A 14,304-nucleotide genomic window follows, 5' to 3' on the forward strand; every position below is an offset into this window, starting at 1 on the left:
TTCATCCACTTTCATTATTCCCTTCACACATGTTCTACGGTTTAGGGTACTCTTGACCTGGCCTTTTTTCAAGACGTCTCTTATGGTCTCGGAACGTCCGCCTAGGTCTACCCCTTCCAACCCTTCCATCCACACTCGCCTTTTACACTTTTTTCGTCAATCGTTCTTCCATCATTCTCTCGACATGACCAAACCACCTGAGCATACCTTTCTCAATTTTTGTCACTACATCTTCTTTCAGACCACAACGTTTCCTTATCTCACTATTTCTTATCCTGTCACTCAGTTTAACTCCTATCATACTTCTTAACGCTCTCATCTCAACTGCATTTATTCTGCTTTCATGTTTCCTCTGCCATACCCAACTTTCACTTCCGTACATGAGTGTCGGAACCAACACCCCCTCATGCACAGCCAAACGAGCCTTGTTAGACACCTTCCAACTGCTCATAAAGGAGTGCAAAGCTCCATTCACCCTGTTGTCTTCATTCACTCTTCTTTCAATATCACTCTCACACTTTCCATCTCTTGTAAACTTCGAACCCAGATACACAAACTCATTCACCTGTACAATTCGTTCATCTCCAATCACGATATTGCAGCCTGTCACTGCCTCATCTCTTTCAAACACCATCACTTTCGTCTTCTTTACATTCATCTTCATTCCCTTTCTTACAAAGGCTCCACTCATATCAGTTACCATCTCCTGCAACTCCTCGGGCGAAGACGCAAGTAATACTTGATCATCAGCATAGAGAAGACATTTGACGAGTAACTCATTTATTCTCAACCCACTTTCACTCTCTTTTAAATCTGTCAAACAATTGTCCATGAACAGATTAAACAGCCACGGTGACGCTACACATCCCTGTCTAACACCTTTTTCGATATTAAACCATTCTGTGCCCCATTTATCCTCACACAAGCACTAGAATCCCTATAAAGAGTTGCCTTTTGAACTTTTTGGTTAGCTTTCAGTATTATATAGTAGAGTATATTAAAGTTCCAGATTTGAATTGTAATGGTATCCAGCTGGTACAAGTTGCTGATATTTCAATTTATGAAACCAAAAGTTTATTAGTTGAAATTAAACCAGACTTATTTTACCTCCTGTAAGTCTTTGATAGCTTATCAGAAACTTATGTGCTAGATAAACTTGATCAGTAAATTGTGTAATTAGTTCTCAAGTCACAGACTATAAATATGTAAAATAAAGTGTAAATAAAATTTGTAAACGGTAACAAGATTATTTTATTTCTGAACTAAACTTATCTACTGGACATCGCTATCATACATTTTTCTTATAACCGTCAAAAATTCAGCCAAATTGAGTCCCGTCTTCGCTGATATGCCGATGACTTGCATACTTTTCCTCATCTCGTTGTAATTCAGCCTGGCCTCGGGGAGGTCTATTTTATTGATTACGATACACTTGGGTCGCTCCGCTAACGTCTTGCTGTACTGAGATAGTTCATAGCTTAAGATGTCATACTGTTCTGAAGGGTCATCGCTACCGTCTAAAAGGAATATAAGACCTTTGCATCTTTCTGCGTGTTGGAGGAATTGGATACCTGTAAATAGAAGGTTACAGGTTCAGTAGAATATATCCTGCTCATAACTGCTCAAAATCTGGAGCCCGACTGGGTACCTCGACCTTACAGAAGGTCACTGCTAAATAATACTCTCAAGTAGTGTTGTTTCTGACGGTGTTCTACTGAGTAGACCGTAGTCTATGCAGTAGACCTTTAGTCTACTCAGTAGACCGTTAGTCTACTCAGTAGACCGTTAGTCTACTCAGTAGACCGTTAGTCTACTCAGTAGACCGTTAGTCTACTCATTAGACCGTTAGTCTACTCAGTATACCGTTAGTCTACTCAGTAGACCACCGTGACAAAATCTGGAGCGATCAAACAGCTAAATAATACTGCTTTCAAGCAGTGTTGTCTGCCTTTGTAAGGCAGAGAGCACATAGAGTCATTAGTTAGCACTTAATAACCAAATATAAATAAACATACGTTTAATATTAACTGACTTTAAGAAAGATGAAGATCCTTAATTCGACTACTTTTTAAATAAATTAAAGTTGGATGGTTGTTTGTTTGAAAACAAACAATTATAAATAGTATAGAAAACATACCGAGTCCATAGTTCTTGTGCGAGCCGGGAATCAAACCCGGTAGATCTGCGATCGCCACCTGTTCGTAGTCATCGTACGGTACCATACCTGTAAACGTATACAAAAATATAAAAAAGACCGATTATATTATACAGATAAGTTGCGGATAACTTTAACAACAAGAGGTAGAATAGGCCATTAGGAGCACACTAGCAAATAAAAATATCCCATAAATATGAATTCGATGGTAAAAAAAGAATATTATATTATATACTTTTATCTGTTGGATAGCATCATCCGTCAAAAAGCGTTATCCACACGATTTTCAACACAGGTCGTGCAACAACAGTAGTAGGGGTACGTCGGCTTAATCATGACCTGTGTATAAGACCGTGGTTATCCACAACTGTTGAAACAGGAGATTAAAGCATCTTAGTTAGTTCAGCCTATCGCAGTCCACTGCTGGACATAGGCCGCCCCAAGTTCGCGCCAGATATAATAAAGCATCTACTTTTTATTAATTCAATCAGGTTTTCTGAGAGTGTGCTTTAGACTACACGACTGAAGTACAAATTACGAAACGTAACTCTCTCTCTTTCTATCTTCACTAACTGATATCTCCCTCTCAACTTCCGTTCGCCTCGTCCGATCACACTTTTCGTAACGCTCGCACGCATTCACCAATTTACTCCCTAAGTCAAGAGTGTGTAAAGAATTTTGACTAATTGATAGTCTGAATGGCAAAATCCTAACTCCACACTCAAAGAATGAACTGATTTTGATAAAACCTAAAAACCAGATAAAAAGCATTTTTTTTATGTCACTAGGTCGGCAAACAAGCGTACGGCTCACCTGATGGTAAGCGGTTACCGTAGCTTATAGACATCTGCAACACCAGAAGCGTCGCAAGCGCGTTACCGACCCTATCCCCAATCCCCCCAGGAGCTCTGGTCACCTTACTCACCAACAGGAACACAATACTGCTTGAAAGCAGTATTATTTTGCTGTGAACTTCTGTAAGGTCGAGGTACTTCCCCATTCGGGCTGCTCCATAGCATTTAATCTCTCTATACAAAATAACACCAAAATCACTCTTAACTCACACTCACTTTCACACACGGTCGTCTGTTCCTGCAGTAAGCAACTTAATGCTTGTGTTGCAGGTAATAGCCGGCTGTTATAGATAAATACATATAAATAATGAACCAAACTTATATAGAAATCCAATCTACTACCCCCGAAGCAGAATGCAGGTTCACTTCCCCAACAGGCTAATCAAATTTAGTAGAATTATAGAATCATCATTACAGCCTATACAGTCCACTGCTGGACATAGGCCTCCACAAGTTTACGCCAAAAATAACGTGAACTCATGTGTTTTGCCCATAGTCACCACGCTGGGCAGGCGGGTTGGTGACCGCAGTACTGGCTTTATCGCACCGAAGACGCTGCTGCCCGTCTTCGGCCTGTGTATTTCAAAGCCAGCAGTTGGATGGTTATCCCGCCATCGGTCGGCATCTTAAGTTCCAAGGTGGTTGTGGAACCTTGTTATCCCTTAGTCGCCTCTTACGACACCCACGGGAAGAGAGGGGGTGGCTAAATTCTTTAGTGCCGTAGCCACACAGCACTACACAATTATAGAATAGATTATGAAAATGTAACACAATTTTAAGTATTGTATAGTGGTGGTGGTGGTTACCAATATGCGGCCGGAGGGTCGTGAAGGGGTAAGGGGCTACGGTGGGCCGGGCCCGGCTCACAGCCCTTAGGAGAGTGCTCTTGCCAGCGTTGGGGAACCCGATGAGACCCACGTGGGCCATGGACCGGACCTCCAGCGTGTATTGGAGGCTCTCCCCCTCCGCTCCATGCTCCGCTATCATGGGTGCCTGGAGTTGTCCATTATTTATTTAAACACAATAAATAGAAATGAAAAATTTACTTTCTTCAAGTAATCTTTAAGAGTACTCTTGATTCTGTGGATGGACCAACTAAATATATAAATTAATTAATGTTAATACGCTGTGTGGCTACGGCAGTAATGAATATAGCCACCCCCTCTCTTCCCGTGGGTGTCGTAAGAGGCGACTAAGGGATAACACAGTTCCACTACTACTTTGGTACTTAAAATGCCTACCGATAGCGGGATAACCATCTAACTGCTGGGTTTGAAGTACACAGGCCGAAGACGGGCAGCAGCGTCTTTGGTACGATAAAGCCAGCCCTGCGGTCACCAACCCGCCTGCCCAGCGTGGTGACTATGGGCAAAAACCCCTATGAGTTCGCGGCAGAAGTTTCGAAATTCGAAGTTTTTATATTCTTACCATTTCTTATGTGATTTTGTACTGTTTGTTTCCTGAATACAAATATATTGTTAGACATCACTATTTAGTACGGCTTTCCGAACGCATAGAAACGGATTTCAACTTACTTCCTTGCTTACGTCACTTCTACTTATACACTTAAATGTCTATTGTTTCATATTCATACGTCAAGATATATTACATAAATAAATGAAATACAAATAAGACCTGCTCGGTGGAGGTGAGGAAGAACTTGTTCCCCCTTCCCCCCGCGCCCCCCCTGGCCGCCACGAACATCATCCCCTCCTCTTGCAAGTCCCCGACCACCCTGCCCGCACTATCCTTGATTATCGTGCCTGAAATAACGAAAAATATAGTTTATTTGCACCAAACATTGATATAGCAATCAAAATTTGACAAAGGGTTAGGTTCCATCTTTAAAAAAAAAACGAGTGTGCTTGAGACCACCTCCAGCAGAACCAGCAGTTCTTGAAATGAGCTCTATAACAACCAGGCTTAGACAGGTCAAAACGAGTGATGCTACAAGGGTTATAAATAAAAAAACCTTGTGCACCAAGGGTATAATTAAAGGGTATACAAATCTTACATTCCACGAATGTAATAAGACTTATTACCTACATAATAATGTTAGCCCGACTTAAAATACCAATAGCGCCATCTATTACGGAACCTCAGAACTAAATTTAAGTTTGTATTTATACATTAGCGTTTAAACAAATAAACAAACTTTATAATTGATGATTTTTTATTTATTAAAACTAAAAATAGGAGAATATTGTTCAGTTCCAAGCCTACCTAAGGGCACCTGTACGACAACGTGTTGAGCATTCTTTCCGTTGCAGTCCTTCGATGAGCCCTTGTCCCCGGGCTTAGCTTGGATAACTGTGTTGCAGTGATTCAAGCTCTTCTTAGAGTGAGTGGCCTGGAAAAAAAGTATGCTTTAGACCACACGACTGAAGTATAACCTCTTTAGCTTTTGGGCACTACCCCTTGGGACACCGAGGTTGCTCCAGGGAGTTGTCGGCAACGTGAAGGGTCTGCTAGGCTTCCTCAAGAAGCTAGGCTGGCACGAATAGTGCCCCCCAGCCAATCACGCAAAAAAGGCGCACCGAGACGTCGAGTTGCAGAAAAGAGCCCGTGAACAAAAACAACAACAACAACAACCTTTTTAGCTCCATCTAAGTTATATCTCCCTCTCAACTCCCGTTCACCTCGTCCCATCACACTTTTCGTAGCGCTCTAATCTCGCCATTCACCAGCTTACCCCCCAAGTCAAGCGTACGTAAAGAATTTTTACTTCAATAAATAAATTAAAAACACGTAAGATAAGAAATCTAGACATTTTTATATGAACTGTATATAATAATTCAGTGTTTAGAAAGTCAATGAAAAAAAAAATTAGTTTAGAAGCAATCTAAATTACTACTTTGCAATCAACAAATTTCCATAATTAAATAAGTTGATGGTCAGAATAAAGTATGAATAAATTAGTTACAACTTGAATTTTAAATTTATTATTTTGAACTGAGGTAGAGCACCGTAGAAAATATCCCACTCTAAATCTGGAGCAGGCAGACTGGGGAAGTACCTCGGCCTTACAGAAGACCACAGCTAATTAATACTGCTTTCAAGCAGTGTTGTGTTCCTGTATAAGGTACTGGGGATGCTCTGGGGTAGGGTCAGCAACGCTCTCGATGGTCATGGTGTTGCAGGTGTACGGTAACCACTTACTTATTTGCCGACCTAGTCGTATAAAAAAAGTTGCTAACATACTTGAAATATAACGTGGCCACCATGACCCCCATCGCCCCCATCAGGTCCAGCGCGGTCCTTACACCAGGCACTAAGGAAAGATATGCAGCCATCGCCCCCATTACCAGCGACCGCTCTAACTCTACAAGAATCTACATAATACTGAATATTTGTCTTCGTGGACTTTGATTTTAAGCTTCGCAACGCTTTCGGCACATTTCCCTCTGAGAAGTTTCGAGTAAGTAATAATGCTAATTTTGGACCGCGGTACAGAAATGCGAGTCTCATTTCTGTTTATTTATGATTTTTTTAGGTTATTGATGAATTTGATGCATTTTCTGTCATTTCGGTCTATTGACTTTTCAATTTGACAGAAGGGTAAGCGATGTGTTTGACGTATTTTGTCAAACACATCGCTTACCCTTCAAAGAACAGACTTCGTCATGACTTCGTTCTGTCAAAAGCTAATAGCATTTTTTTGTTTTTTTTTTTTTGTATTAAAACTTTTCGTGGGCCTTAAGGAACATACAAATAATAAATTAGCCGAATCGGTCGAGCCATTCTCGAGTTATGCGCTTAGCAAAATATATATTTATTTATATAAAGATTTGAATTTCTACACTAATATTATAGTAGACATATTACAGAAGACATTGTTCGCTTATCTCAAAAACCACTGTTTCGAATCGAAAAATTCTTTTTATATCGGATATTCCATTTAAAGAGGAAGGCTATAAACTACATATTTTAGTACAGGTTTTACTCAAATTGGCACGGTTGAAACCGCGGGTACAATTTGTGAATAAATATATACATTTAGACTGTGCTTCGTCCACGTGGACTATAACAAAAAAGTTATTTGTCAGTTCGCAGAGTTATAAAATAAATAAATTACTAAAATAAAGGTAGCCTTAGTTACTCCTTACTACATCAGCTATCAGCCGTTTCAAAGATTAGCCGAAACAAACAGACAGACAAACAGACAAAAATTGTAAAAAATGTTATTTTGGTAAGTATACCGTGTTTACACCCTTAAGCATTTAGTAAAAAGCGGCTATTTCAATATTACGAACAGACACTCCAATTTTATTTATTTGTATAGATGTTTAGGGACTATTGTAGTGTCGTAATAAGAGTCTTGATCAGAAGGTGTCGATCGAATATCGAATATATTCGTCATGTTTCTCGAACATAAAACAGTTTTTTTCAGAGCTAACAATCTTGTCTCACGAACATTAAAACAGCTCTTTTCAGAACTATGTACTTCCTGTTTCACGAACGCGTCAATGTTTCTTGGTAACGGTAAAGGTAAAGGTATTTTTAAGGTAAAGGTATCGATAAGGTTAAATGGTTAAAAGGTAATGGTATCAGTATATCAAGTAAGTTATATTGCAGTAGCCTCATTGAATTACTATTACTACTTATGTTCGATGTGGTAGGTAGCCACAGATGGTATATATCATGTCAGCGTGGCATGGTGTTAAAAATGCTGGCAACTATTCCCCGTTGAATCATTATATCGATTCGGTAATCGAAAACGGCTCTATTGTGACCAGTGGAGACTGAGATTAGAAAATACAACTTTGTATCTTAGGGGGCATCCATTAATTACGCGAGCTATTTTTCGATCAGAGTGCCTAGTGCGAGTTTTATTCACAGAAACATGACAGAAACGCGTTTATGCGTGAAGATTATTTTGTATGGGAATTTAAACAGTGCAGCCTAGACGATAAAGAATAGTATACGATACAATCGATACAGAGCCATCTAGCGGCAAACGCGAGAACTAGGTTGAAATCTCGAATTTCCCATATAAAATTAAGTTAAAATTTACGCCCGTTATTGCGAGACGGACTAAACGAAACTCGCACTAGGCACTCAGTTTAGAGTCCTCCCACCCTTTGGTGAGATTTAGTGAGATTTGCCTGTACCCCCTCACCCTGAGATTGACGCTAAAAATATTTTAGTGACTTTCATTTTTTTAATTCTTTTGATCTAAATGATTTTATTACCCATGAGATTTATTTTAGTGAGCAAAATGAGCACTTTAAATAATATTTTCTAATTTCTACAGATATTTTATACATATATTTTATATTTTTTGAAATTGAGGTGAGATTTTTGATTACGATGAGATTTGGTGAGATTTAAACGTGATTTCATTGGACCCCCCCCCCATTCTCATATATTATTGTGTTAGTTTAATATGTAAAAATTGTACAGCTTAGAGCGAAGGACTCGAATCCAGCTCTCAATAAATGAAAAAAAAATTAATATTTTTTACGTTGGTATGGTAAATAAAAGGCACCATTTGAGTTATATTTTTATTATAATATAATTAATGTCAAGTGAGATCCGTCGAGGTCTGCGTCGGCACCGGCGCTCGGTTTCGTCCACACTACAAAAAAAAAAAATACAATATTAATTCTTAATCTATATTTTATTTAGGAAAATATACAGTTTACACATACATATAATAATATTTTTAGGCTTGACTGAGGTAGAGCACAGCAGGAAATAGCCTGCTCAAAATCTGGAGCAGTCCGTCTGGGGAAGTACCTCGACCTTACAGAAGATCACAGCTAAATAATACTGCTGGCAGTGATGTACTCCTGTGGCGATCATCAAGATGAGAAAGATATTTCACGCCGTGCCTTAGCACAATAAATTTAAAAGGCTTTTGTAGGTGTTGGTTCGTAGGCTCAATAAATTTAAAACGCTCTGTAGGTGTTCGTTACCTTATCGATACTGACCTTAGGCTTCAAATGCACTAGCTTGTTGTGGTTGTAGAGCGCCGCTTCGTATCCAAAGGTCGAAGGGCACTTGTCACAACGGAAAGGCCTCTCCCCTGTGTGTGTTCTTAGGTGACCTTCGAGACTTTTCTTAGTCTGCAATATGTAATATATTAATATTTGATATTCACACACTCCCACTCACACACCCACACACTCCCACTCACACACCCACACACTCCAGCACACACTCACACACACACACCCACACACTCCCACTCACACATCCAAACACACACACACACACACACATACACACTCCCACTCACACACGCACTCCCACTCATACTCACACCAGCACCCACACTCACACCAGCGCCCACTCACGGTGTACGTCTTCCCGCACACGTCGCACACACACACTCACGGTGTACGTCTTCCCGCACACGTCGCACACACACACACACACACACTCACGGTGTACGTCTTCCCGCACACGTCGCACACACACACACACACACACACTCACGGTGTACGTCTTCCCGCACACGTCGCACACACACACTCACGGTGTACGTCTTCCCGCACACGTCGCACACACACACTCACGGTGTACGTCTTCCCGCACACGTCGCACACACACACTCACGGTGTACGTCTTCCCGCACACGTCGCACACACACACTCACGGTGTACGTCTTCCCGCACACGTCGCACACACACACTCACGGTGTACGTCTTCCCGCACACGTCACACACACACACTCACGGTGTACGTCTTCCCGCACACGTCGCACACACACACTCACGGTGTACGTCTTCCCGCACACGTCGCACACACACACTCACGGTGTACGTCTTCCCGCACACGTCGCACACACACACTCACGGTGTACGTCTTCCCGCACACGTCGCACACACACACTCACGGTGTACGTCTTCCCGCACACGTCGCACACACACACTCACGGTGTACGTCTTCCCGCACACGTCGCACACACACACTCACGGTGTACGTCTTCCCGCACACGTCGCACACACACACTCACGGTGTACGTCTTCCCGCACACGTCGCACACACACACTCACGGTGTACGTCTTCCCGCACACGTCGCACACACACACTCACGGTGTACGTCTTCCCGCACACGTCGCACACACACACTCACGGTGTACGTCTTCCCGCACACGTCGCACACACACACTCACGGTGTACGTCTTCCCGCACACGTCGCACACACACACTCACGGTGTACGTCTTCCCGCACACGTCGCACACACACACTCACGGTGTACGTCTTCCCGCACACGTCGCACACACACACTCACGGTGTACGTCTTCCCGCACACGTCGCACACACACACTCACGGTGTACGTCTTCCCGCACACGTCGCACACACACACTCACGGTGTACGTCTTCCCGCACACGTCGCACACACACACTCACGGTGTACGTCTTCCCGCACACGTCGCACACACACACTCACGGTGTACGTCTTCCCGCACACGTCGCACACACACACTCACGGTGTACGTCTTCCCGCACACGTCGCACACACACACTCACGGTGTACGTCTTCCCGCACACGTCGCACACACACACTCACGGTGTACGTCTTCCCGCACACGTCGCACACACACACTCACGGTGTACGTCTTCCCGCACACGTCGCACACACACACACACACTCACGGTGTACGTCTTCCCGCACACGTCGCACACACACACTCACGGTGTACGTCTTCCCGCACACGTCGCACACACACACTCACGGTGTACGTCTTCCCGCACACGTCGCACACACACACTCACGGTGTATGTCTTCCCGCACACGTCGCACACACACACTCACGGTGTACGTCTTCCCGCACACGTCGCACACACACACACACACTCACGGTGTACGTCTTCCCGCACACGTCGCACACACACACACACACTCACGGTGTACGTCTTCCCGCACACGTCGCACACACACACTCACGGTGTACGTCTTCCCGCACACGTCGCACACACACACTCACGGTGTACGTCTTCCCGCACACGTCGCACACACACACTCACGGTGTACGTCTTCCCGCACACGTCGCACACACACACACACACTCACGGTGTACGTCTTCCCGCACACGTCGCACACACACACTCACGGTGTACGTCTTCCCGCACACGTCGCACACACACACTCACGGTGTACGTCTTCCCGCACACGTCGCACACACACACTCACGGTGTACGTCTTCCCGCACACGTCGCACACGTGGTCGCGGCGGCGCGCCCCGCGGTGCAGCGTGCGCGTGTGCGTGCGCAGCACGGGCCGGGACGAGCACGCCTGGGGGGAGGGGGGGGCGTGTACAGTGTAGCGGGGCTGGGGGGTACTGCGGCGTCGCAGAGTAATTTTATTATTTTACTGTGTGTATTAATAATAAAGCGGTGGTACTTACAAAGTTACACCCCGGAACAGGGCACGTGATGGGGGTGACCTTCAGATGAACCGCCAAATTGTGCTCGTCGAGACGGTTCGCCTTCGCGAACTTCTTATCGCACAGCTGGCACGCGTATCTGTGTATGTAATGATAGCTTAACAATTTTGAATATCATATCAAAAATCGACCGCTCCAGCGGGGATCGAACCCGCGTCTCCGACTGACCGTGTTGGTGCTCTAGCCAATTAAGCTATAGAACGATGTACCCGCTAGATCGAAATTTTTGATATGATGATTTTATATTCGGTCTAAGCGACCGTGGCGCCGTCTATAATGATAGCTTGTTGGCTAATAGACAATATCAATACATATAATGAAAATGTAACGGGTTGCTGTCTGTACATTTAAGATATACAAGAAAAAATATTATTGGGACCTTTATCAACGTAGAGTCAATAGCACCCCAAACAATGATTGTCAGAATTTTCGTCTGTTTGTCTGTGCGTTTATGCATGCTAATCTCAGAAACGGCTTATCCGATTTAGATAAGGTTTTTACTAATATATTGTGGCAAGTTTAGCTTAACATTTAGTGTTTGTTTCATGTGCATCGGTTTATAAATAAAAAAGTTATGCCAATTTAAAGAATCACGTTGAATATGTAGTCATTATTCCACGCGGACGAAATCGCGGGCACAGCTAGTCTTTAATATGAATAAAGGCCATAAAACTACAGTAGTAAACAAAAAGATCAGATTGATGTGTGTGTGTGTGTGTGTGTGTGGGAGAGAGAGGTTGCGAGGGTGTGAGAAAGTGTAAGAAAGAGCGTGTGTGAGTGTGTGTGAGATGTATATGTGAGAAAGATGCGCACGTGTGTGTGTGTGTGTGTGTGTGTGTGTGTGTGTGTGTGTGTGTGTATGTGAGAGAGTGTATTTGTGAGAAAGATACGTGTGTGTGTGTGTATATGAGAAAGAAATCTGACATAATTGGAGTTTAATCTCAAAACATGTGCTGTGTGGCTACGGCACTAAAGAATTTAGCCACCCCCTCTCTTCCCGTGGGTGTCGTAAGAGGCGACTAAGGGATAACACAGTTCCGCTACCACCTTGGAACTTATGAAGCCGACCGATGGCGGGATAACCATCCAACTGCTGGCTTTGAAATACACAGGCCGAAGACGGGCAGCAGCGTCTTCGGTGCGACAAAGCCAGTACTGCGGTCACCAACCCGCCTGCCCAGCGTGGTGACTATGGGCAACACACACGAGTTCACGTTATTTTTGGCGTAAACTTGTGGAGGCCTATGTCCAGCAGTGGGCTGTATAGGCTGTAATGATGATGATGATGATGAATCTCAAAATATCATCTCTAGTCCCCTACACACACTTGCACGCACGCACAAAATGAAACAATGAAATATTGCTAATGTATTGAATTTAATTTACACTCAGATACACGTGACAAGTACGTACTTGAGCTTGGCGGGGTCGATGTGTTTGAGGTTGTACTTGATGTGCTGGTTGTACGACATGCGGTTCTTGAAGTTCATGTCGCACTGCAATTGAATTATAAATAAAAAATTGGCAACATATTTTGCGTGGCGCGAAACTGGATAACGACTGTCATTTAATTTTTCTGCATTCGTCACCATTAATGGAACGTACCCATACTACGTGACCCGTTTTTACAATTTCTTTTCACTCCCTTGGCGACCCACCGTGGTATTTCCTACGCCCCCCCTTCCACATAGTAATTCAGAAGTATGGTTTAAATTTTTTTTTTTGCAAACAGAAACTTAACGAAAATATATTTTGGCTCACGTTTGTGTTTATTAATACCATAAAATCGCCATATTTAAATATAGCTTGATAAAGCGTGACATATTTCTAGAGATTACTAACTACGTGACGAAAACCTAACCCCCCCCGGGTCTCTGACCAAGCGTGGTATTTTTAGACCCTCACACTGAACGGGTCATGTAGTATGGGTTCGTTCCCTAACGGTTGACAAGGAAGAAATGCCACTAGGCATTAGATCCAACTTTTGTTTCTACTGTATTTTTTACCGACTTCAAAAAAGGAGGAGGTTACTCAATTCGGGGATAACTCCGTCGTTTATAAACCGATTTCGATCATTCTTTTTTTGTTGAAAAGAAAATATCCCAAGTGTGTTACCATGATAAGGAAACAAGGACCTGATGATGGAAACCCAGATAAATCGAGAGGAACCCTCGAAAATCGTAGTGACGACTAGTGCGTTTGTTAATTTTTTTTCGTTTACTTACGTTGTATTACTTGTCGATGTAATTGAAGTCGGTTTGTTTTTCGTTTGCGAGCAAACACAATATATTTATTTTTTTTTGAAATTCTGTCAATAAAATTAAATATGTACACGAAAAAAATACTCGTAATACCGTCAGGTATCAATTAAGCTAACCCGACTTAATATTATACGAAAGTTTGCGAGGATCGATATATGTATGTATGTTTATTACTCTTTCACGCAAAAACTACTCGACCGATTTTGATGAAACTTGGTTCGTAGATAGCTGAAGATCTAGAATAACCCATATGCTATTTTAATCACGAGATTCCCACGGGAACGGAAGTTACGCGGGTGTAACCGCGTGGCGCTGTTAGTGTAAGATAAAAGAATGATGCAAGAGACACGCGCAGTCTAAGAATGTTAGTAGGAAGGCAGAAGCTGATTACAGAAGCTGGGAAAAGTACTGCCGACGATAAGATGAGACATTTGAAGTAAAACTTTTTTACGCAGGCTTGACTGGGGGAGTAAGCTGGTGAATGCGTGACGAGACCGTTACGAAAAGTGTGATCGGACGAGGCGAACGGAAGTTGAGAAGGAGATATGTAACATGGAGCTAAAAGTCATGTGGTCTAAAACACACTCGATTTTTTGAAGTCAAGCTTCTTTATACACGCTTGACTTGGGTAGTAAG

General features: G+C 43.0%; 2 protein-coding genes across 2 annotated transcripts in view; both read right to left on the bottom strand.

Moving 5' to 3' along the window:
- Window positions 1-1,231: 1,231 nt before the first annotated feature.
- Window positions 1,232-6,492, bottom strand: LOC123666286 (mitochondrial ribosome-associated GTPase 2). Its single transcript, XM_045600449.1, has 6 exons — window positions 6,211-6,492; window positions 5,233-5,359; window positions 4,645-4,772; window positions 3,816-4,002; window positions 2,138-2,224; window positions 1,232-1,571 (listed from the first exon to the last, which is right to left on the bottom strand). The coding sequence occupies exons 1-6, from the start codon at window positions 6,475-6,477 to the stop codon at window positions 1,273-1,275; spliced, it is 1,095 nt and encodes a 364-aa protein (XP_045456405.1). The 5' UTR covers window positions 6,478-6,492; the 3' UTR covers window positions 1,232-1,272.
- Window positions 6,493-8,499: 2,007 nt separating this feature from the next.
- Window positions 8,500-14,304, bottom strand: part of LOC123666120 (gastrula zinc finger protein XlCGF26.1-like) — a 20,997-nt gene continuing 15,192 nt past the window's right edge. Inside the window, exons 11-15 of the mRNA XM_045600326.1 lie at window positions 12,821-12,903; window positions 11,369-11,486; window positions 11,155-11,256; window positions 8,943-9,077; window positions 8,500-8,587 (exon numbers count right to left, since the gene is read on the bottom strand). Of these exons, the coding sequence (XP_045456282.1) occupies window positions 8,534-8,587; window positions 8,943-9,077; window positions 11,155-11,256; window positions 11,369-11,486; window positions 12,821-12,903 (492 nt within the window). The 3' untranslated portion in view covers window positions 8,500-8,533. The remainder of the gene's footprint in view (window positions 8,588-8,942; window positions 9,078-11,154; window positions 11,257-11,368; window positions 11,487-12,820; window positions 12,904-14,304) is intronic.

Source organism: Melitaea cinxia, chromosome 25 (assembly GCF_905220565.1).
Source record: "Melitaea cinxia chromosome 25, ilMelCinx1.1, whole genome shotgun sequence".
Lineage (NCBI taxonomy): Eukaryota > Metazoa > Arthropoda > Insecta > Lepidoptera > Nymphalidae > Melitaea > Melitaea cinxia.